Source organism: Urocitellus parryii, chromosome 4, assembly GCF_045843805.1.
Source record: "Urocitellus parryii isolate mUroPar1 chromosome 4, mUroPar1.hap1, whole genome shotgun sequence".
Classification (NCBI taxonomy): domain Eukaryota; kingdom Metazoa; phylum Chordata; class Mammalia; order Rodentia; family Sciuridae; genus Urocitellus; species Urocitellus parryii.
Window position 1 is genome coordinate 179,892,787 of NC_135534.1, and position 23,609 is coordinate 179,916,395.

Consider the following 23,609-nt stretch of genomic DNA (forward strand, 5'->3'; position numbering starts at 1 on the left):
TGAAGACAATCTTATTTCTTTTTTTTTTTCCTCACAGATTTTTGTACACAATAATATTCAATCAACAAATGACAAAAAATGAAAAAACGGATGTTACTGAATAAATTCAAAAAGAAGACTCAGCAGTTACTTCTGAGGAAATTTAAGAGCCAGGAGATTAAAAGTAAAATCTCGTATAATATTTTATTAGACTCAAGAAATGTATGGATGGGTGCTGCGGTTGTGGCTAGGTGGTAGGCCACTTGCCTAGCATGAGTGAGGCACTGGGTTCGATTCTCAGCACCACATATAAATAAATGAATAAAATAAAGCTCTGTCAACATCCAAAATTTTTTTTTTTAAAGAGAGAGTGAGAGAGGAGAGAGAGAGAGAATTTTTAATAGTTATTTTCTAGTTCTCGGCGGACACAATATCTTTGTTGGTATGTGGTGCTGAGGATCGAACCCGGGCCGCACGCATGCCAGGCAAGCGCGCTACCGCTTGAGCCACATCCCCAGCCCCCCAAATTTTTTTTTAAAAAAGGACTGCATTATTTTTTAAAGTATGAACAATAGATTAGTAGTGGAAAACATATATGTCAATTAATTTGCTAAAGTCAAATATTTAGATAGTAGCTAATAATTTATACTGCCTTAGCTTCCTAATTAATCTGTGCCCACACCAGCATTTTCTTTACCACACAAATTTTATAAGATTCAGGAAGATATTAAGACAACCAGTTTAATGAAGCAAATCTTTAAGTGACTTATAGCTGGTTGGTTACAACATACAGTAAGTCTCAAGAATTATTAAATGTTCCAACTACCACATGAAGAAAGGTGAGACACTGTTTTAAGACTTTCCAGGTCTAAATCTTTGAATTCTGTTTGAGATAACTCCTATAAGAACTGCTCCCCCCCCCGACACACAAAAAAAAAGAATATAAAAATTTTTGAGCCTCTGATGACTACATGAGCTAATATAATAAAAAAAAATGTAAGTTACTTCGACACACACAAAAAAAGAATATAAAAATTTTTGAGCCTCTGATGACTACATGAGCTAATGTAATAAAAAAAAATGTAAGTTACTCAGCTAAATACAGATGAGCACTACAGAATTGAGAAAAGAACCAGAGACATTCATTCATTTAATAAACTATATGCTGAAAGAGTCTAATCTACCCTCTCTTTCAAAATCAAGGATAAGATCAAAATGTAAAAGATGAAGATTAACAATTCAATTGTTTCTATTTCTTTTAAGAAGACAGGAACCAAAAAACCTTTTAATGGTAAAAGATTATTCACTGTAACTCAAATTCACAAAGTATTGTTTCTAAAGACCATCCATTTTAACAAGGACTCTCAACCAATGGGTCGGTATCAGAGTTATCCAAGTATTTTTAAACCCATTTTCAAGGCTACAGTGAACTATTCATTACTGCGACAGCGGGGTTCCGGGATAGCAGAAGTGGAAAATTACTGGCCTATATATTATGGAAATAGCTTCAATACAATTGTGTTCACTGTACAATTTTTAAAACTGGAAACTGTATTAAAATAGCACAAGGGCAGAGAAAGTTTGTTCTTTCACACATATGAAACACACACACACACACCACACACAAAAGCCCATACCTCTCCATTTTCAAATGTTATTTCTCGGACAAGAGGAACACATTTATCTTGAATCCAATTGTAAGTCAGGTCAAAATTTGTCATAGATCCCAAGTACACCATATCTGGAGCAGAATGCTGTAATAAAAACAGGGGAAAAAATTAACAAATCAAGTAAACTAACCTGTGCTGACAAAAACACATTTTTAAAATCCACATATGAACCCAGAAAATCAACAGGAGATATAAAAGAAACATAAAACATGGAACTTCTGAGAAAGAAGGTCATAGATGGTTAAAAAAGATAATTCTGTGATTATCAGGAACTTGATAATACAACCTATGACGTATAAACCTTCTGCTTTCCCTTGGATTTAAGATAATTAACTACAAGTATCTTCACCAAAGGCAGGCAAGCATTTGAAAAGAAAAATTATCTATATGAATAAATTAAGCTATTCCTTAAAAATTAAAAATGTTAGAAGAAAATTCGGATAGTGAAAAAGCCTGTAAAAGATCTAAGAGATGGGTATCTCTAAAATTAATTACCTACAAAATTGTTTCCACATTCATTCAAAATCAATCTTTATGAAGTGTCTAACATGACAATAAAAATAATAACCAACATTAACCAAGTAACATTCCTATATCAAGCACTATTTTAGGTATTTAAAATGTGCTGATTCATTTAAATCCTCCAAATAGCCCTATATGGCAAGTATTACCATCCCCTATTTACTAAAAACAAACTGAAGCACAGAGAAGCTAAGAAACTTTTCCAGAAGAACATACCTAGAAAGTGGCAGCTTTGATATTCAAACCTAGTCAGTCTAATACCAGACAGAGCCCGAGCTCTTAAGGACCATATTACACTGGGAGATACTAGGCTGGTTTTTGATAATTTGATGATGATACTATGTAAACTATTATTAAAGAAATGAATTTGCTGAAAATACAGGCAAATACACATCTGCCATTGTTGGAATATGGTCTGAGTATGTTCCAAGAGTCTGTTAGCTGGAACTTTGGTCCTGTGCTTCAATATAAGTGGTGGTAGAACCTTTTAACAGGTGGAGTGGTAGAAGATAAAGAGGTCATTGGGGATCCTGTGCTAGGAAGAAATTAATGTAGTTATTCTAGGACCCTGTTTAGATTTTATGAGAGAAGTTGTTATAAAAAGAGCAACCAGTCTGTGGTTTCCTGTCTCACCATAAAATCAGGTGGCTGTTCCCCTTTCTGTTCCTTTACCATGTGTGACAAAGCCAAAAGGGCCCTCACCAAAGGCCAAATCAATGAGGCCACCAATCTTGGATCTCCAGCCTCTAAAACTGTAAGCTAAATAAACTTCTTTTCTTTATAAAGTACCTAACTTCAGGCATTTTGTTACATCAACAGAAAATAAACTAAAACACTAATTCCTGTTTTGAATTCAGAAGAGGAAATAAGTTTTCTAAGCAAGAAACAAACAAAAAAAATTGTCTAAATAAATAAAAATTTTAAATTTCAATGTCAAAATACTGCAAGCAACATTTAAATGAAATCATCAAAATGAAAAAATGGCCACAGATTTCTATTTGTATGTATGTTATTTTAAAAAAAACAAAACTGCAATGACAGACCTTTGGGTCGATTTGGAATAACACAAATTCTAATTCTTTCCTCTTAGTTGTGGGCCTAAACAGTTACTTTTACATTTAGATGCACTTAAAATTTCTTAGCCAAGACTTAGAACAACCTAGCTGTTCCTTATTGCCAGATTAATTTATGCCCTAGAAGATCTGGGAACTTGGCCAGTACAATCCAACTAAGAGTGACAATCATGGACCACTGAAGCGTATTTTGAATGTGGCTCTAAGAGCCAAAGAGATCAGGGTATCCCTAATCCTAGTTCTGTCAATAAATGCCTGTGTGACTTTAGGCTTCTGTAGTTTTGAAACATTTGGATTGGCAAAAGATAGTGCTTCTAAGTTCCTTTCTATTCTAAGTTTCTATGATTCCACAAAGATTCAAAAATATAAAACTATAGGTTATACTATAGATGTATTTACACACTAAGAAATAGCAACTTATGGTGCTGGGGTTGTAGCTTAGTGGTGGAGCACATACCCAGTGCACATAAGGCACTGGGTACAATCCTCAGCATCACATAAAAATAAATAAATAAAGGTATCATATCCAGCTACAGCTAAAAAGAATATTAAAGAAAAAAAGAAATAGTAACTTACCCCTGGTGGTTTATAGATTATGTTGTCTCCACTATATCTTTCTGGTTTTGAAACATCCCTAACAGGAAGGGAAAAACAGTAATAATATTTTAAGAAAAATCCTAGCAGTAAGATACCTGAATGGAGTAGAATACGCTGGTTATTTTGCAATGCATGAACTATAAAGACTTGAAATATATACCTGTCCACCATCTTTCTCATAAGACCGTGCAATACCAAGAAAAGTATACATTTAAAGGAAAAAATTAATCTGAGGCAGACTTTTTAAAGGAAAATTTTAGTTAGCTATTTTTATGGCTAGCAGTTTATAAATTTGGATTGGAAGTTTTAGCACTAAAGCTGTCCTGACACCGGACTGTTTTTAAACTATGAATTAAGGACATTAATTAAATTAAACATTAATTAAACATTAATTAAACAAATATGTTATTTGTTTATAAGTCAGATTCAATCACAAATTTCTTACTCCTTACTCTAAAAAATAGGTTTAAAACAGATGAATTAAAATAATCTACATCATGAAAATAAAGTTCCATAACAAAGTAATTTTTAAAAATCTGTCCAATTCTGTTTCCTGTGCCTTGTATAGTACGTGGCACATAATATGTATGTGATAAATATTTGGTGAGAGAATTCTACAGTAAACACTACTAAGACAACTGGTAACACCTAATTATTTTAAGATTAATTAAACAATAATTTATCTCTAGTTTCTGACTAAAGTAGTCTAGGAGGTGGGGAAAAGGGCGCAAACCTACACTAATGACAGCAAGAACAGAAAGAACAAACATAGTTCGTTCATTCATTCAATAACTATTTACTATGCACTTCCTTTGTACAAAGTATGATAGTGGCACTGGATATATACAGCAGCAAACAAAACTTACAAATCCCCACTCTCATAGAGTTTACATTTTGGTGATGAAAGACGGTCTGAATGAGTACATAGATTTTTTAAAAAGAGTGGTTAAGAAAGAATGCTATGAAGAAAAATAAATTGACATGCTGCTCTACATACAGTTATTAGGTAAGGACCTCTGAGAGAAGCATGTCCAGATACAGGAGCAGCAAGGGCAAAGGCTCTGTGGTAGAAGTGAGCTTGCAGAATCTAAGAAACAGCCAGGAGGCCTGCACAGCTGGAAAGCAGCAATATGAAAAGGGTTGGAGTAAAGGGAGTTCCCCTCTGAATACTCTGTACAGTGAAGATCACTCTTACAGTGATCTCTAAAAAAACATGGAAAATACTAACAATAAAACATACACACAAACAAAATCTACAAAAGCATTAAAGCAAGGAAAAGGATAAAATCAGAAAATGAAGAAGATATACTGAGCTAGAATCAATAGCTACTATAATTGAGCTTAACAGTTATGGGCCAACAATAAAAAAGAACTGTATTAAAGTCAAAGGATGGCTGAGATAACCACCAAGGAGAAGAGAGGATCAAGGAGAGAACCAGGATTTCATTTGGAAAGAAAAAGAACAAAAAAGAAAATAAGTCAGAAATATCAGAAAGGTAAAAAGCAACTCAGAGGGATTCAATGTAAGGTGTTGACACAGCAGAGAAAGAAAAGGAAGGGATTAAGACTGAAAAAGGGTCACAGAATTTGGTGGATTAAGCAGTCATTTTGCAACTGAGCAGAGACAAGTTTCATGGAAGGATGGAGGTAAAAGTCAGCTTTCAAGACATCAAAGTTTTTATTCACCAGCATACACTAATCTTTGGAAAATGTGGGAATAAAAAGAAAGAGATAAGACCATAGTTTGAGAGATAAAAGTAGTGGGTCAGGAAAGAGAGAAGCATGTTTTCAAAAAAGGAAAGCAGTTCATGAAAAGAGTCAGGGTGAAAACTCAAGAAAGCAAGGACAACTGATGATCAAAGCCCCAGAGGGATAGTTGCAAGGACACCAGTGAAGAGGTTAGCCTTAGGAAGGAGAATTGTTGAGCTTGGGGGTGTAGTTTAGCATATTCTTAGCATGTATAAAGGCCCGGTTTTGAACATCAGCGTAAAAAAATAAGAAAAAAAAGATTTGTTCCTCTAAGACAAGAAAAGGTGGTAGAGAGACAAATGAACAAAGACAATGAACCCCATATTTGTCAACAATAATGCTGCCATTTTGCCCTAGGGTAGGTGCAATAAATGAGCTGAATAAAAGCTAGAATTACTTCACTGTTAACTGGCTCATTCTTTTCCTCTTACTCACAAAGTGAAAAGACTATATTAGAAAAGAATAAACAGACTTTAAAACCCTTAAAAAAGAATTCAGAGACAGATACAAAGACTATCAGTAACTTAAGAGGACCAAGATAACTTTGGAGATGTCATCTTCCCAAAGTGACCAAAAATAATGAGAACTTAACATGGCAGCCAAGCTGACCCACTAAATATACTCTCAACTAAAATACTTACCCAAATGCAGAAAGGAAGGCACAATCATCATGCAAAATACTTGCTACTCTTTCAAAAATTCTATAGTTGTCTGAATCCTTTTGCTCAAAATATCCAATGATATTTCTTTTGCTGCGCTGTAAAAAAAGGTATCTAATTATTTTGCAAAAACTATAGTTCCTTGAGCATGCTATTTCATTTACCCATGATTCTGATAACCAAACAGCTCCAGCTGTCTCAACTGAAGTATAAACCATAAATGTATATTTTACCTTTTAACACCCAATCCAAAACTTTTAAAGATCACATTGGGCTTTAAACAATCTTAATTACAATAAAAAAAAACTACAAACATTTCTGTCTAGCATTTTATCTTTTGTTGTTTATTTATTTATTTTAGTGGTAATGAGGATTGAACCCAAGGATACTTTATCACTGAGTTACATCCCCATCCCTTTTTTATTTTGAGAAAGGGTTGTGCTTAGTTGCCAAGGCTGGCTTCAAACTTGTGATCCTTCTGCCCAATCTCCTGAATTATTGGGCTTATAAGAATAAGCCATCATGCCTAGCAGCATTTTGTTTTAAATTTTCAAGAAATATAACTATTTAATCAGTGACATTCTTTTCCAAAATTATATAATTCTAAAATCTGTTAAAACAGCACAACAACTCATAACTTGTGACTGTTGACAGATACTCCTCCACAGGTCTTTCAAACTCTTTAAACATTTTACTGTATGTGTCACAATAAAGATTCTAATTACTCTATACCCAGGACATTTCTCAGGGCTGTGCTTGCAGGGAGCTTCACTGAGTATGAGGTAATGACTTCATTCGAGACAAAAAGCAGAATTACAAAAAACTTGCTTTGAAACAGTGAGTTTCCCTCTTCTAATGTAACCCACTACATGTGTAGCTATTTATCTAGGCCTTTTGTGCTACCTCCATAGGATTTGGGGAAAAGGAAACAAATACAAACATGCTCACACTGTTTGCTTTGATGTGAATAATAAAGTCCTTTGTCTCTGACCCAGAAGTCTTCAGTCTTCTGACAACATCCATGAAATGGTAACTAATTTATTAGTTTGTAGGTAGAATAAAATCAAATTTCAAAGTTGGTAGTGACAATCAGTGACTGTAACAAAGTCCAAACTTTGTTGTTTTTCTTCTGTTTGCTGTATACTATTTTTAAAACACTACTTAGTGTATAAAGAAAGGGTTTTGCTAAGTGTACTAAGTGGGGCCTATTCTAGAAGACACTAAAACTTACAGAGAGACCTGACAAAGAAGTAATTAAAGCAGTGGAGACCTGACAGTCTCCACTACAAAAAATATGGTAACTTTGGCTATTTATATTTGACTTTAACTTCTCTCACATTGCCCGCAATTAATTCAAATTAGAGCAACTTTACTGTATGCTATATACTTTATCTATAAGTTCAGTAAAACATTAGCACTTTTCTTGATAATTAACTCAAGAAAAATTCAACCCAATAAGTATGTACTTTTCAAATCCATTGCAATGAATATAAGAGAATGTCCAGATCCTTTGTTTGCATTAGAATTTGTTTACATCAACTAAACAGGAAATGTCATTTGATCTAGCAAAAGTTAACTTACATCAAGAGTGGTGATTTCTGCTAAGTCCTGAATTTCTTGAATGGGGTCACTTTTTTGTTGCCTGATGTAATCTGCAAGTGCTTTCACTGATCGTTGACCCCTGTATTCTCTCTTCATCATCATCCCATTACGAAACAATTTGAGGGTTGGGTATTTGCTTATCCTATATCTCTGGGCTATATCAGCTAAAAGAACAAAAAAAAAAAAAAAAATTAACATTACCTCTTACTTGGTCAGGGTGAGCCCATTAGTTCAACAGTCAAATATCTTACAATTACTTAAACAAGATCTTTTTGGTTCATGTCATTCTGAGAAAGGGAAAAAAATAATAATCATGACTTTTGTTTATACTGATTAAGAGACCAGGTTCTGGACTCATACTACCTGGTTAAATCTCAAATTTTATACTTACTGGATGCGAGAACTTAAATTTCATAAACTCTCTATGCTTTCATTTTTAACATATTATATAAGCATAATAATTTTTATCACATAAAGTTGTTTTAAGGATTAAATGAGGTAATACAGATCTATAATAATAATAGATCTATCATCTATAAACCTGAAAAATTATAATGAGAATGTCTTTGAGGTGTTATAAAGATGATGAGTCCTATTACCTGAGTGAAAAATTAATGAGATTAAATTGAACTATACACTGAAGGGTGAAAATAATACCATTAGAAATAGAGGTCTTTTAAGTTACACAAAGGCATCTGTATAATGAAAAGGCCACAAGTTTGGGGCTTACCTTACTAAAACCACCTGGAGAAATCATTTTTAAATAATTTAATAATAATTTATCTCCCCAATTAAAAAATATATTCAGTCCCCAGCACACTACACATTGATGCATACCATATTACAAAATAAATGTTTACAGGGACATAGAAATAAAAAAGTTTAAAATTAATATGCTGTTAATATTAGGTTAAATACTTGTCCTAATTAATGCAACAATGTTCTGGTCTCCAGAATGGAAAATATCTTTTTAAAAGTTACTATTTCCAAAGAAAATGTAGGCCCTAATCTCCATCATGTGGGATTAGCCCCAACTTCCTTAATAAGACTCCTTTGGCGAAAAAATTAAAATCAAGAATCAATAAATGGGGGCTGGGGATGTGGCTCAAGCAGTAGCATGCTCGCCTGGCATGCGTGCGGCCCGGGTTCGATCCTCAGCACCACATACAAACAAAGATGTTGTGTCGGCCGAAAACTAAAAAAATAAATAATAAAATTCTTTTAAACAAAAAAAAAAAAGAATCATTAAATGGAATGGACTCAAACTAAAAAGTTTCTTCTCAGCAAAAGAAACGATCTGTGAGGTGGATAGAGAGCCTACATTTTGGGAGCAAATCTTTACCCCTCACATATCAGATAGAGCACTAATCACAAGGGTATATAAAGAACTCAAAAAGCTAAACACCAAAAAAAAAAAAAAAAAAAGATCCAATCAATAAATGGGCCATGGACCTGAAAAGACACTTTTCAGAAGATGATATACAATCAATCAACAAATATATGAAAAAATATTCAACTTTGCTGGCAATTAGAGAAATGTAAATCCAAACTAAGATTCCCTCTCACTTCAGTCAGAATGGCAGCTATTATGAAGACAAACAACAATAAGTGTTGGCGAGGATATGGGGGAAAGGTACACTCATACACTGCTGGTGGGACTGCAAGTTGGTGCAGCCAATATGAAAAGCAGTATGAAGATTTCCTGGAAAATTGGGAATGGAACCATCGTTTGACTCAGCTATCCCTCTCCTCGGTCTATATCCAAAGGACTTAAAAACAGCATACTATAGGGACACAGTCACATCAATGTTTATAGCAGCACAATTCATAATAGCTAAACTGTGGAGCCAACCTAGATGCCCTTCAATAGATGAATGGATTAAAAAATGTGGCATATATACACAATGGAATATTACTCAGCAATAAGAGAGAATAAAATCATGGCATTTGCAGGTAAATGGATGGAGTTAGAGAAGATAATGCTAAGTGAAGTTAGCCAATCCCCCCAAAAAAATGCTGAATGTTTTCTCTGATATAAGGAGGCTGATTCATAGTGGGATAAGAAGAGGGAGCATGGGAGGAATAGATGAACTCTAGATAGGACAGAGGGGTAAAAGGGAAAGGGAGGGGGGGCATGGGGTTAGAAATGATGGTGGAATGTGATGGACATTATTATCCAAAGTACATGTATGAAGACACAAATTGGTGTGAATATACTTTGTTATACAACCAGAGATATGAAAAACTGTGCTCTATATGTGTAGTAAGAATTATAATGCATTCTGCTGTCATATATAAATTTTAAAAAATAATTTTAAAGTTATTATTTCCTTACATCTCCATCAATAGGAAAGGAAACTGGTTGAATAAAGTTATGATATACCCAAATAACAAAGTACTAGGCTGTCAAAAAAAAGGGAACAAAAAAGATCTCTGAATGTTGTCAAATGCAACATTTAAGATACACTATTAAGTAAAAAAAAAAAAAAAAAAAAAAGCCAGGTACAAAGAGTATGTAAAGATATTTTGTGTAAGAAATATGGAAAACAAACTAGGATAAGAAATATACATAAACACATATATACATGGAGATTATATATATACATACACTCATATATACATACTTGATTATACATTTGTCCCCCCAACCTCCAAAAAATACCAGGAGAAAATGAGAAGAAATTTAGATTTTCTCTCTATACTTTGGTTTTACAGTTTTGACTTTAGAATTTTGGATATGTTTAACATTAAGACAAAAAATATTTTTTAAAATTTAATATTGACAATATTTTGAAACTTAACATATACACAAGTTACAGATAAAGCAAATAAACAATTATGCTAATGCCATAAAAATTAAGATCTTTAGTATAAAGGAAAAATACAAAACTGAGGAAATGCTCTATGACATTGGTCTGGGCAAGGATATTGGGAATAAATCTTGAAAAGCACAGACAACAGAAGCAAAAATTGACAAAAGGGATTACTTCAAACTAAAAAGCTACTACACAATAAAGGAAATAATCTACAGCAACAACCTATAGAATGGGAGAAAATATTTGCAAATTATAACCTTAACAGGGGTCATACCCACAGTGTATAAGGACTTCAAACAACTATATAGTAAAAATACAAAAAACTCAATTTAAAAATGGACAGAAGACCTGAATAGACGTTTCTCCAAAGAAAATATACAAATGGCCAACAGGCATATGAAAAATGTTCGATAACACTAATCAACAGGAAAATAGAAATCAAAACCACAATGAGGGGTAGGGGATATAGCTCAGTGGCATAGGGCTTGCCTAACGCATACAAGGCCCTAGGTATGATTCCTAGCACCACAAAAATTAACAAGGAAGAAGCGTGCATGCACACGGGCGCACGTACACACGCACGTACACACACACACACACACACAATATCACTGTGCTCCAATTAGAATGGTTATTATTAAAAAGACAAAGAATAAGTATTGGCAAGGATGTAAAGAAAAGGGAACTCTTTCACACTTTGTGGGAATGTAAATTAGTAGAATCATAATGAAAAACAGTGTAGGGGTTCCTCTAAAGATTATCATATGATACATCAATCCCACTGCTAGGTATATACCCATGGGATATAAAGTCAGTATGATGTCAAAGAGATCCATACTTCAATGTTTACGGCAGTGCTATTCACAATAGTTAAGACAATTGTATATTTGTGTATTTTCTTTTGACAAATGTCTATTCAGGTCTTCTGTACATTTTTAAATTGAGTTATTTGTATTTTTGTTATATAATTGTTTGAAGTCCTTATATACTATGGATATTGACCCCTGTTAAATTTATAATTTGCAAAGGTTTTCTCCCATTCTATAGGTTGTTGCTGTAGATTATTTCCTTTATTGTGTAGTAGCTTTTCAGTCTAAGTGTCATCATTAGATAAATGGAAAAAGAAAATGTGGTATACAATATACAACTGAATACTATTCAACTACTGAAAGAAAAATGAAATCCTGACATCTGTTATAACATGAATAAAACTGGAGGGCATTATGTGGAATAAACCCAGCACAGAAAGACAAATACTATATGATTTCACTCATGTGAGATTTAAAAAGATGATCTCTTAGAAATAGAGAGTATATGGTAATTACCAGAGGCCACAGTGGTTAGGGGGGAATGAAGAATGGGGAGATATCAGTCAAGGGATACATAATTACAGTTAGGAGAAACAAACTTCAAAATATTTAGATATAGTAAGGTGACTACAATTAACTATATACACAGAATTCTTGAAAATGTATAAAGGGTAGGGTGGTATTATGTGTTCTTAACACAAAATTGACAACTGTGGGAGGTACTACATTTGTTAACTTGATTTAAACATTCAAGAATGTATGTATAGACTTCAAAACATGCTGCACACAATAAAAACATACAATGTTATCTGTTAAATTTTTAAATAAAACTAAAGTGACTAAATAAACACCTTATCTATAAAATAAAATGTTTAAAATATTCATTCATTCATTCATTCATTCAGGTGGTACTGGAACTAGAACCCAGGGCTTTCAACATGTTAGGCAAGTGCTCTACCATTAAGCTATATTTTATAGCATAAACATTTTTTTTTCCTTCTTGGTACTGGGGTTGACCCCAGCTACATGACCACCCTTTTTTATTTTGAGACAGAGTCTCAATAATTTGCTTAAGACCTCAGGAAGTTGCTGAGGCTATCCTCAAACATGTGATCCTTCTGCCTTAGCTTACTAAATTGCTGGGATTACAGACATGTGCCACCACACCCCGATGCATAAATTTTCAATGTATTTTTCTCCTTCAAAAATACACTTCTAAGCATTTCCCCTTGATGGCTATTATCAAAGACTTAATTGCAAGTATAAAAATGTAAATAAAATGGAGAATTTTCCATGAAAATACAACTTACCAAAATTGACACTAGAAGAAATTGAAAACATAAATGGTCCTAAAATTATTAAATAAACAGAATTTGTAATTCAAATCTTCCATTAAACTCCGTTCCTAGACACCTTTACTAATGACCAGATTCTGCTAAACATGTAAGGAGTCAACAATGCCAAGTTTATACAACTATTCCAGAAAAGATACAAAGAGGGAACACTTCCCAACTAGTTTTTTGAAGTTAACATGGTGATTGCTCACAGACATGATCAGTGGGAACATGAAGTTAAAGAATAATTCCATAAACTGGACCACTTGCTTTCTTTATAAACAAAACAAACAAACAACAACAACAACAAAAAAGCAATTTCCCTAACAACAACAAACAACAAAATCAATTTCCCTAAGGCCATTCTGATCCTGCTCTGGCTTAAGTCAATAGGATGTTACATTTCTTTACAACCTGTTATCCTCTGGACTATGCTCTTAGGACTGAGGAATGTACATCCAATCACTTCTCCCCAGTAAGAAAAACAGAAATTACCCTGAAAGGGACCTTTATAACCTTTACAGAGACAAAAATTCTAAGACTTAGGGAGAAAGGATAATTGAAAGCAAAACCCATCAACCATAAAATCTGTAAAAACAAGTTCCAATTAGAACTAGTCAGCATTACCTTTAGATCTTTAGCATGTTATTTTAATCATTATAATAGCACCCTCCCTGTGTGTTTTGCCTGGGTATCTTTGGGTAAACTCATGTGCAGTAGGGACTTAGAAATCTGATGCAATCCTACTATCAGTCAAAAGTAAAGAGGTAATACATGGGTGGAACTCTCTAGAAACTTCCTTAAGACATCAATAAAAGTAGAATACAAAGGGGGTATAATTCACTCTCCTCTTTGAAACAACCCACCTTTCTCGAAAAGGATAAGCGGACTGAATATATATTTTTAATTTATGAAACACAAATGGCCAATAAACACAAAAACATACTCAGCTGCAATCAGGAAGTTACAAATTAAATTAGCAAATGACACTTGTCTTTCATATTGGCAATAATAATAGTAATTTAAGAACCTAAAATTTAATAATATAAGACCTATGAATGTAAAATAGTACTATGTCCAATTTAGGTCCATATTCAAAATAAATAAGGCTAAACTAGCTGAGCTGGCTAATTTACCTAATCTGCCAATAAGAAGCCAAGAATTTTTTTAATCCCCAAAAGATTTGACAGAAAGGACTCAGAAGCTCTCTCATATGTGGATGCTAAATACAATGAATGTGGGAGGGAGGGCAGAAGTTCACTGGATTAGACAAAGGGGAATGAAGAGAAGACAGAAGGGATGGGAATGGGAAAGGCAGTAGAATGAATCAGACACAACTCTACTATGTTCATATATGAATACACAACTAGTGTAACTCCACGTCATGTACAACAACAATAATGGAGAGCTATACTCCATGTGTGTATAATGTCAAAAGACACTCTACTGTCATGTGTATCTAAAAAGAACACATTTTTTTCAAAAAAGAAAGAAAGGACTTAGAAGGAAAGTAGTGTAACAGGAAATATCTGTTTTCCATTTATGGCCTAAAGATCAGTGTGAAAATGGACAATAAGAGGCACTGCCAGAGACAATATGATACTTTAAACTTTCTAAACTTGGTGAATTAGTGAACATAATGAGAAAGTAGTATGCTAAAAACAAATATGCACAAATCAGAAGTAGAATAAAAATAAAAAAGAGATAATCAAATCTGAATTTTATCCTGTTTGTGATATACAGCAATAAAAGTACAGTGTTGGCTTCCAAAAATTCACCTGGTAGTAACAAAGAACCAAGAGACTACTAACAAGAAAACTACCACAATGATCCTGGAAGAAATAATGAGTCTGTTTACAAATTGAAACATTACAACATTTAGGTTGCCTTAAAATTACGGTAGTGGAGCAAAGAAGATTAAATACAGTAGGTATACTGCATAATGTGGTGGTTTTCAATTCTTTAGAAACAAAAACCTTAAAATTACATTGATCAATAATCAGACATAAAGTTGACTTTTTACAGGCTTTGGACAAAAGTGATTTTAAGATAATTACGATGTGACACTTTGACAATATAACAAAAAATTACTTAAGGGGTATAATAGAGTTTTTTTTTTAAATAAATTGGGTAGATCAAATGTTAAAATGGATGTCAGAGGAATTATAAATTTCAGAAGGTTAACAGTTCCCTGATTGGAAAATTAGCATGTACTTTTGCTTCAATGACCACTTACTTTTCCTTGATGGGTCCTTTCTGCCTGCCTCACCAATGCCCAGTAGGGTTCCAAATGTGGAAACTGCCTCAAGCTCTTCATCTGCTACGATTATCCATGGCACTCAGTACAAAGAGCCAGATGATTTCAACAGGAAGGTCTTCCTGTTTTCCTGTTTCTAGGACAAGGACCACTCCTGCCTTTGAAACTTTTTCTATTCCAAACCATACACCTCTAAAACAAACAAAAACCCACACAAAAACAAAAGTATAATCCTAAATATAAAAATTAAAAGCAAGCCTAGAAGCTTACTCAGAATTCAGGCTTAACTGTTCAATGTACATACACTCTTCATTTTATATTTTGCCTTAATGTAGATTTATGTACAGTTTTTATAAAAGTGTCTCCATTTCCAAAAAGAAAGGCTCAAGTTTCATTGGAAGACAGGTAAGAGTTAACTTAGTATATGGGAGAATGTCTACCTAATTCAAGGACAATTACAAAGTTTTTTCTTAAAAATTCTGTTGGGAGTCTGAAAGTCCTGCCCTAACAAAAAAAAAAGTAACGTTAAAAACATCTCTTGTTTAGTGCCATACAGTCTCTAACCACTGGAGGTCAGCAGACAACCTGGTCCCACCAGGGGCAGACTGATAGGATCTTCTGGATGCAAGGCAGCATTACCATCAGAGTGATGAACTCTATTTCTAAACTCTCCAAAGATTACAGAAGATGAAATACGATCAGGTTCCACAGTTGAAGCAAGAGCATGTTTTAAGTATGGGTATGTACACATGCATGCATACATGTGCATGTATGTGTGTGAAGAAATTGTGGAAAATGAGCAATTATAAAGAAGAAAACAAGAATCATTTGTAATCCAACCACCACTGAGGAAAACCATTATTCACATTTTGGTTTGTATTTTGTTGACTTTGGCTGACAGCTACTTAACTCGTAGTGATGTTTCAATCGATAAAAAAAATAAGTTTCTAGCATTAATCCTTGCAAAATAGGTTTCAGAAACTTCGAAAAAAATTCCTAGAAAAAGGAGAGTAAGAATCTTTAATCAAGAGTATTACCAACACTTTTAATGGTACGGAGTCAACATTGTGGGGACAAACATAAAAACTGACTCAGTTGGAAAATGTTGCACAAGAGTCAGACTCTGAATGTGAAGTTGTTTCAGAATTCCTTAAACAAAGTTATTTTCTTTTAAAGGTAAACACATTAATGATACATTTTTAAAACTACATCTAAATGAATCTAAAACAGTTCTAATGATAAGTATAATTTTTTTAAATGAAAGAAAGCATTGTGATAGAGTTCAGTTTTTCTCCATTTCTTCAGCTGGAGATAAAATTGTGCCTTATGGTCAATGATGAACTAGATTTGGCAAAATACAGCAGAAAATATTTTATTGTGTTGTTGGGAGATAATGAGTTGATCTACTTAAACCATTTAATGCTGTATCTACAAAAGTAACAGTTCATAAATTCTAGTTACCATTTGCTATTCATTTACCCATCCATCTTTACAACAACTGTAACCAAACACCTACTATTTGCTAAGTACCAATTCAAGGCTAGGAATCAGGGAATAAAAAGATAAGGTCCCTAATCTTATAAAACTTACATTTTATCATTATTATTATGATTAATAAATTAATACTGCTACTGCTAATATTAATTCAAATTGTTTCCATAGGCTAGAACCTTAAATGAGATTCTGAAAACTCTTAATATACAATCATACCAAAAACATGTATCAGTTTAGAGTCCCTCAGTGCCAAATAAGAAAGCTAAGATAATTTCTTATCACCCTATATAAAGTATCAACAATAAAACAGATCTTCTCTAGATATGTATTTTCCTTTTATGGGCCCTCCACATGGGAGACACTAAGTGAACAACTGTCAGATCTATGACAAAATGAACGCTAGCATTCCACTCCTCTGCAAAACAAGGAAGGATATCTGTTCAGCTGCCAGCACAGGAATAAGATGTGGTTCCTGGGCCTCAATGTTCTGTCTCTTTTCGAGTTGCCCTGATTCCCCCCCCCCCCCCCCCCCCCCCCCCCCGCCACCATTTTCTATTCTTGTTCTCCTCATACCTTGTCTGATCCCTACATTAAAAACAGCAAATAGAGAATTTAGGGGTTTTCAGAGGTAAACAACAAACTCTACACCAGGATTTAAAAAAAAAATACACTTCAGCTTAGATAGCTGTAAGCTTCCTGATAAAAATCAAGCCTCAGAAGTTCAAAATTATCTACTACAGTTCCCAACTCTATTATTTTTGGGGTGAAGGGGAGATAAGCAAAGCTGTTAAATTCAGTTCATACACAGAAACAGAAGAGGCTATAGGGTAGAATTAGCCTGTAATATCCACTCTTGCTTTCTTTTCTTTCTCCTGTTCTGAAGTTCTCATCCCATGGAGCTGAATCTTTCAACAAAGAAAATCCCAAGAAAGTTCTAGAAAGGCATATATAGAAGTGAGGTAGGGGCTGGGGGGGGGGGGAGGTAGGGGCTGGGGATGTGGCTCAAGCGGTAGCGCGCTCGCCTCGCATGCGTGCGGCCCGGGTTCGATCCCCAGCACCACATACAAAAAACGAAGATGTTGTGTCCGCCGAGAACTAAGAAAAATAAATAAATGTTAAAATTCTCTCTCTCTCTCTCTCACTCTCTCTTTAAAAAAAAAAAAAAAAAAAAGAAGTGAGGTAAAGGCAGGGCAGAAAGCTTCACAGGATGCTGGTAAGCGGAAGAGAAGGAGATAGATAAAAATGCAAGCAGCAAACCAAAGGAAGTTTTCCCACCTATATAAACTGCGATGCATTTTCCTGATGAGACCAGAAAATAGGCAAAAAGGGCAACTCCTTAAAGATTTCCCAAAACGATCCAACGAATGAGTAGGTGTATTCCCTCCCAAAGGGACTACTTTGAAAACACACACTTGAAATGCTTTCTGAAAATTAGTGTCATTATGTTTTTATATTGTCCTATAATTAATTCTATTGTCTGTTTCTTGACTTCGTGATCTTCACTTCATCTTCAATTCTTAAAGTGGACTGACAAAGAAATTTTTAATATAACATATACAACAGTTTCACAAAACAGGATAATATAAAGGTTTCTGGCTCAGATAGATTTCAAAACTAAATTTAAACATATTGCATCTCAATGATAAGGGCCATTTATTAAGTAATAAACAGCTACAAGAGATTAAAAAATTATATGCAAGAAAGGCTTGATTCATGCATTTTCTCACATTAATTTCTTTTAAGAAAATGTACTTTGTTAAGTCCTTTGGTATCTATTGATAGTATAAGCTAGTTTTCCTTATTTTACCTATTGATGTGTCTACTTGATAATGGGAGAATTATTCATCTTAATAATGTGAGAAAATTCACAAAAAGCCCATCTACATTTCCTAACATCTGTAGGGAAGAACAGATGAAAATGGCACTTAGCTTCATGATCAATGTTCAATGAAATGGCCTCCAATACCATGCCAGTAAAAATCTATTCACAAAAACTCCTTTTAAATTCACTGATTGTTTTGAAAGTCATTTATCATAGTGAAAATAAACAGAAATTACAATTAATAATAATCATGATTCACCTGTACACTGTGGATGTCCAAACACATTTCCTCAAAAACTAAAGCAATAAGGCATTCCTAACTGATTCGTTAGTAAATGACAAACCACAGGTTCAGTGATTTTTTTTTTTAATACCAACTTTTTAAATCTGAAAGTTTGAAAAACTTCATACTTACAGAAAAGATGAAAAAGTAATATAATGAACACCTGCATATATCTTTATGGGTTCAATACTTTATCACATATGGATATACTTCTCTTTCAGCACACATGACACATATACTTTTTTTTTTTTTTTTTTTTTTTTTTTTTTTTTTTTTTGGTGCTAGGGATTGAACCCAGGGCCTTATGCATGCAAGGTAAGCACTCTACCAACTGAGCTATATTCCTAGCCCCTCCATGACTTCTTGAATACTGACACCTAAAAGCATGAACAACAAATGTAAAAACAGATAAGCTGGACTACACTAGATTTGAAATCTTTATGCATCAAAATATACAACAAAGTGAAAAGGCAACCTGAGATGGCAGGAAATATTTGCAAATCATACATGTAATAAGAATCTACAAAGAAATCAAAATCAGCAACAAAAACAAAACAAAAAACCTAATTTAAAAATGAGCAAAGCATTTGAATAAACATCTCTCCGAGGAAGATATACAAATGACTGAGAAGCATAGGAAGAGCAACATCACTAATTATCAGGGAAATATAAAACAAAACCACAACTACCTCATACCCATTAAAACAGCTACTATCAAAAAAAAAAAAGTGTTAGCAAAGATGTGGAGAAATCAGTACAAAAGAAATGTAAACTGGCTTACATTTGAACCATTACTATTATCATTCAAACCGGTATGTCAGTTCTTCAAAATATTAAAAACAGAAATAACATATGTTTCAGCAATACCATGCCTGGGTATATATATCCAAAAGAACTGAAAGCAAGCTCTCAAAAAGATATTTATTTGTATACCCATGTTTCTTAGCAGCATTATTCACAATATCCAAGAAATGAAAATAACCCAGTGTCCATCAACAGATGACAAACAAAATGTGATTTACAGTAGTCCCCCTTTATCTGCAGTTTACATTCCACATTTTCAGTCATCCACATGAACAATAGCCCAAAAATATTAAGTGAAAAATTCCAGAAATATACAGTTCATAAGTTTTACATTTCACACCATTCTGAGGGACATGATGAAAGCTTACAATGTCCTGGTCCACCCAGCCTGGACATACATTCCTTAGTCCAGCATATTCACACTGATATGCTACCTACCTTTTAGTCACTTATTAGCTATACTGGTTATCAGACGGACTGTAGTGGTCACTACAAGGGCCATTATGCTTAAGTAACCATTATTTATCTTAATGGCCCCATGCAAAGTAGTGATTCTGGCAACTTCAATATGTCAAAAATAGTCATAAAATGTTTCCTTGAGTACACTCATACATTGCTGGTGGGATTGCAAATTGGAGCAACCACTCTGGAAAGCAGTAGGGAGATTCCTCAGAAAACCTGGAAAGGAACCACCATTTGACCCAAAGGACTTAAATCAGCATACTATAATGGCATGGCCACATCAATGTTCATAGCAGCTCAATTCACAATAGCTAAGTTATGAAATCAACAAAGATACCCTTCAATAGATGGATACAGAAAATATGTACATCCACACAATGGAATATTACTCAGACATAAAGAACAATGAGATTATGGCATTTTCTTGTAAATGGATGGAACTGGAGGCTATCATACTAAGTGAAATAAGCTAATACCAAAAAATCAAAAGCCAAATGTTTTCTGATATGCAGATGCTGACTCACAATAGGCTGGGGGTGGGGTAAGGTCAGAGGAGGAGTGGAGGTTCACCAGATTTGGGGTGGGGGTGGGTATGAGAACAGAAAAGACAGAATGAATCGGACATAACTTTCCTATGTTCATATACAAAAACACGACTAGTGTAACTCCACATCATATACAACCACAAGAGTGGGAAATTATACTCCATGTATGTATGATATGTCAAAATACATTCTACTCTCATGTATAACTAAAATTTTTAGAATAAAAAATATAAATTAATTAAAAACAAACAAAATGTTTCCTTTAGGTGAAAAGATAAAAGTACAAGAAGATATTTGAGAAGGAAACCATATTCACATAACTTTTATTACAGTATGTTGTTAAAACTGTTCTATTTTATTATTAACTATTTTTGTTAACCTCTTACTGTGCCTAATTTATAAAGTAAACTTTATCTTAAATATGCATGTATAAGAAAAACATGGCATACACTGGGTTCAGTATGGTCTGCAGTTGCAGGTATCAACTGAGGGTTATAGGACATATTCTCCATAGATAAGAGGAGATTACTGTATTTATACAATGGAATATTATTCAGTTTTAAAAAGAAAGGAAATTCTAAGACATGCTACAACACAGATGAACTTTGTGGGCATTATACTAAATGAAATAAGCTAGTCACAAAAATAAATACTGCACAATTCCACTTATGTGGGGGCATCTAGAGAAATCAAATTCATAGAAACAGAAAACAGAATGGTGGTCTCCAAGGGACATGGGGGAGAAATGAGAAGACACTGTTTAGTGAGCATAGTGTTTCAGTTCTTGAGATGGATAAAAGCCTGAAGACTGGTTACAGAACAATATAAATATCCTTAACACTACTGAAGCTGTATAATTAAATATGGTTAAGATTGTAAATTTATGTTATATGTAGTTCACCGTAATTTTTAAAAAGATACTCTCAAAAGAGAGTAGAATGGGAGATAATTTTGCAAAATGCACATTAAAAAAGAAATAATATTATAGTATTATAAAGAGCTCTCAAAGTCAGTATGAAAATAAACAATTCAATAAAAAATATGCAAGACTTAAATGACACTTCACCATGTAGTTCAGTGGGCAGAGCACCTCTGGGTTAAATCCCAGTACCACAAAAAAATTTTTTAAAAATTTACATATATATATATATAATTGTATCATTTAAACATGTGTATTTATATGTCAATTATACCTCAATAAATCTCTTTAAAAAAACTCTATCAAAGAACAATTTAACTAACACGCTTTTCTCTTTAAACCATAGAATTCTTAAAGTTCTTTTCAGTTCAAAGCCTCTATAATTAAATGACATATAAAGGTTTAACAAAAGTACAGTCTGTCTTTATAACCTTCATAGAGAAAGTAGAAAATGTGGATAAATTGCCAATAAAGATTTTCTACTATCATTTTTTAAAACATGAAGAATTTTACACAAAAAGAAAAAATATTTAGAGAGCATACATGATCCTTCAAATATAATGTTCATTAGTAACCCTCTCTAGTGAACTGAAAAGAATGTGAACAATGACTATTTCTCCAATTAAAAGAAATATTAGAGTAATGACATCAGATTTATTTCAAAAGTAAGTCAACTTTCTTCCCAATGACTATAAGATTAAGAGCATAAATTCAGATATTTCAGTTCAAATTCAGCAAAAGTAGGGGTTCTTATTTGCACTTACAATGTCTAATTAATTACACAAATAGAAAGGTTTGAATGGAGAGCCTACATCATACAATGTTCTCTGTCAATTGAAGGGAGTAGGGAAAGAGACAGAAAGCAGTGTGATGATAACAATCTTTTATGGCTCCCTTCATTCTATCTAGTTATGAATCTTAGCAAACAAAAATATGGCATATGACTCTGAAATAACCTGCTGTTAAAAAGAAAATGCTTTTCTGCCTAGCATAGTACTGTACCAATAAATTCTCAAAATGCTTATTGAGTTGAACAGAAAAAAGCAAACTGGTCTGTGACAGCATTTGGTCAGGAGCTCAGGATTTTAATTCCAATTTGAATAACTTCATGCTGTGCAACATCGGTTAAGCCACTTTATTTCCATTTCCTCATTACTAAAATGAAAAGTTTGTGTGTGTGTGTGTGTGTTTGTGTGTGTGTGTGTGTGTATACACATACATATACCTACACACACACTAATTCTAGTTAGTAGATTAAGTGTAAAGGATAAAAAATCTTGTAGAATAAAAAAAACAGCTCTGTATTCTAGCCAACTTGCCCATAACTCAATATAAAAAGCTTTTAATAAGCAGTCTCTATCTCCTAGAAACTCAAATGCTTGAGAAACAAAAATTAGGTAAGTGGTTTAGTCTCCACTTAAAAGACTAACAAGAAAAAAAGTCCTGCCTTGAAGAACTAAGTGCAGCTGATGAGACAATTAAAACACAATAAACCAGAACTACCAAATACAATGAATTTGGTACTAGGAGAAAGGAAAGTTCAAATGTAATGGAAGCACTCAGGAGGAAACATTACTGCTAGCTCGCCAGTTCAAGGAAGAGAATCTGTCATGTATATACAAAACTACGATTGTATACCAAGTATTCCACAGACAAGCAAAATACAAGAAATTGGAATTTTATGAAAGTCTAACTAACACTCGTAACACTCTCACTAAAATTATCATCAGTAACAACTAATTATACCTCAAAGTCAATCTTAGCAAAATCTTTAAAAAATAACATCAAGCAAACTTTTATAGTGTTATATGTAGATTAAATATTAGCAATTTAGCCAAGGTTGCTAGAATCATTTTGGTTTGTTCTCCACTTAAAGCATGGCATTTCAAAAAAGAAAAAAAAAAGTATGCATGTAGAAGAGGAAGGAACAGAATTGTTTTTCCAGACTTCCTCGTGAGTTACTTACAATGCTGATCACAATCAACTCTGGCAAACACTACTTGATTTTTATGTGGATATTCTTCCTTAATGACATCAGAAGCTTCCTCAAAAATTGGATGCAACATCTGGCTGAAACGACACCTATACACAGATAAGCACACCAATTAGAAGTGAAAAGCAGAAGTAATAAAATCTTACTTTGGTTATCACCTACTGATATTTAGTATATGTAAAATAAATAACTTTGTTAGACAATCATATTTATTTAATCA

General features: G+C 33.5%; 1 protein-coding gene across 1 annotated transcript in view; it reads right to left on the minus strand.

The window, feature by feature from the left end:
• Positions 1-23,609, minus strand: part of Erp44 (endoplasmic reticulum protein 44) — an 81,340-nt gene that overhangs the window by 23,317 nt on the left and 34,414 nt on the right. The window contains exons 4-8 of the mRNA XM_026379273.2: positions 23,363-23,478; positions 7,831-8,015; positions 6,232-6,347; positions 3,821-3,878; positions 1,617-1,733 (exon numbers count right to left, since the gene is read on the minus strand). Of these exons, the coding sequence (XP_026235058.2) occupies positions 1,617-1,733; positions 3,821-3,878; positions 6,232-6,347; positions 7,831-8,015; positions 23,363-23,478 (592 nt within the window). The remainder of the gene's footprint in view (positions 1-1,616; positions 1,734-3,820; positions 3,879-6,231; positions 6,348-7,830; positions 8,016-23,362; positions 23,479-23,609) is intronic.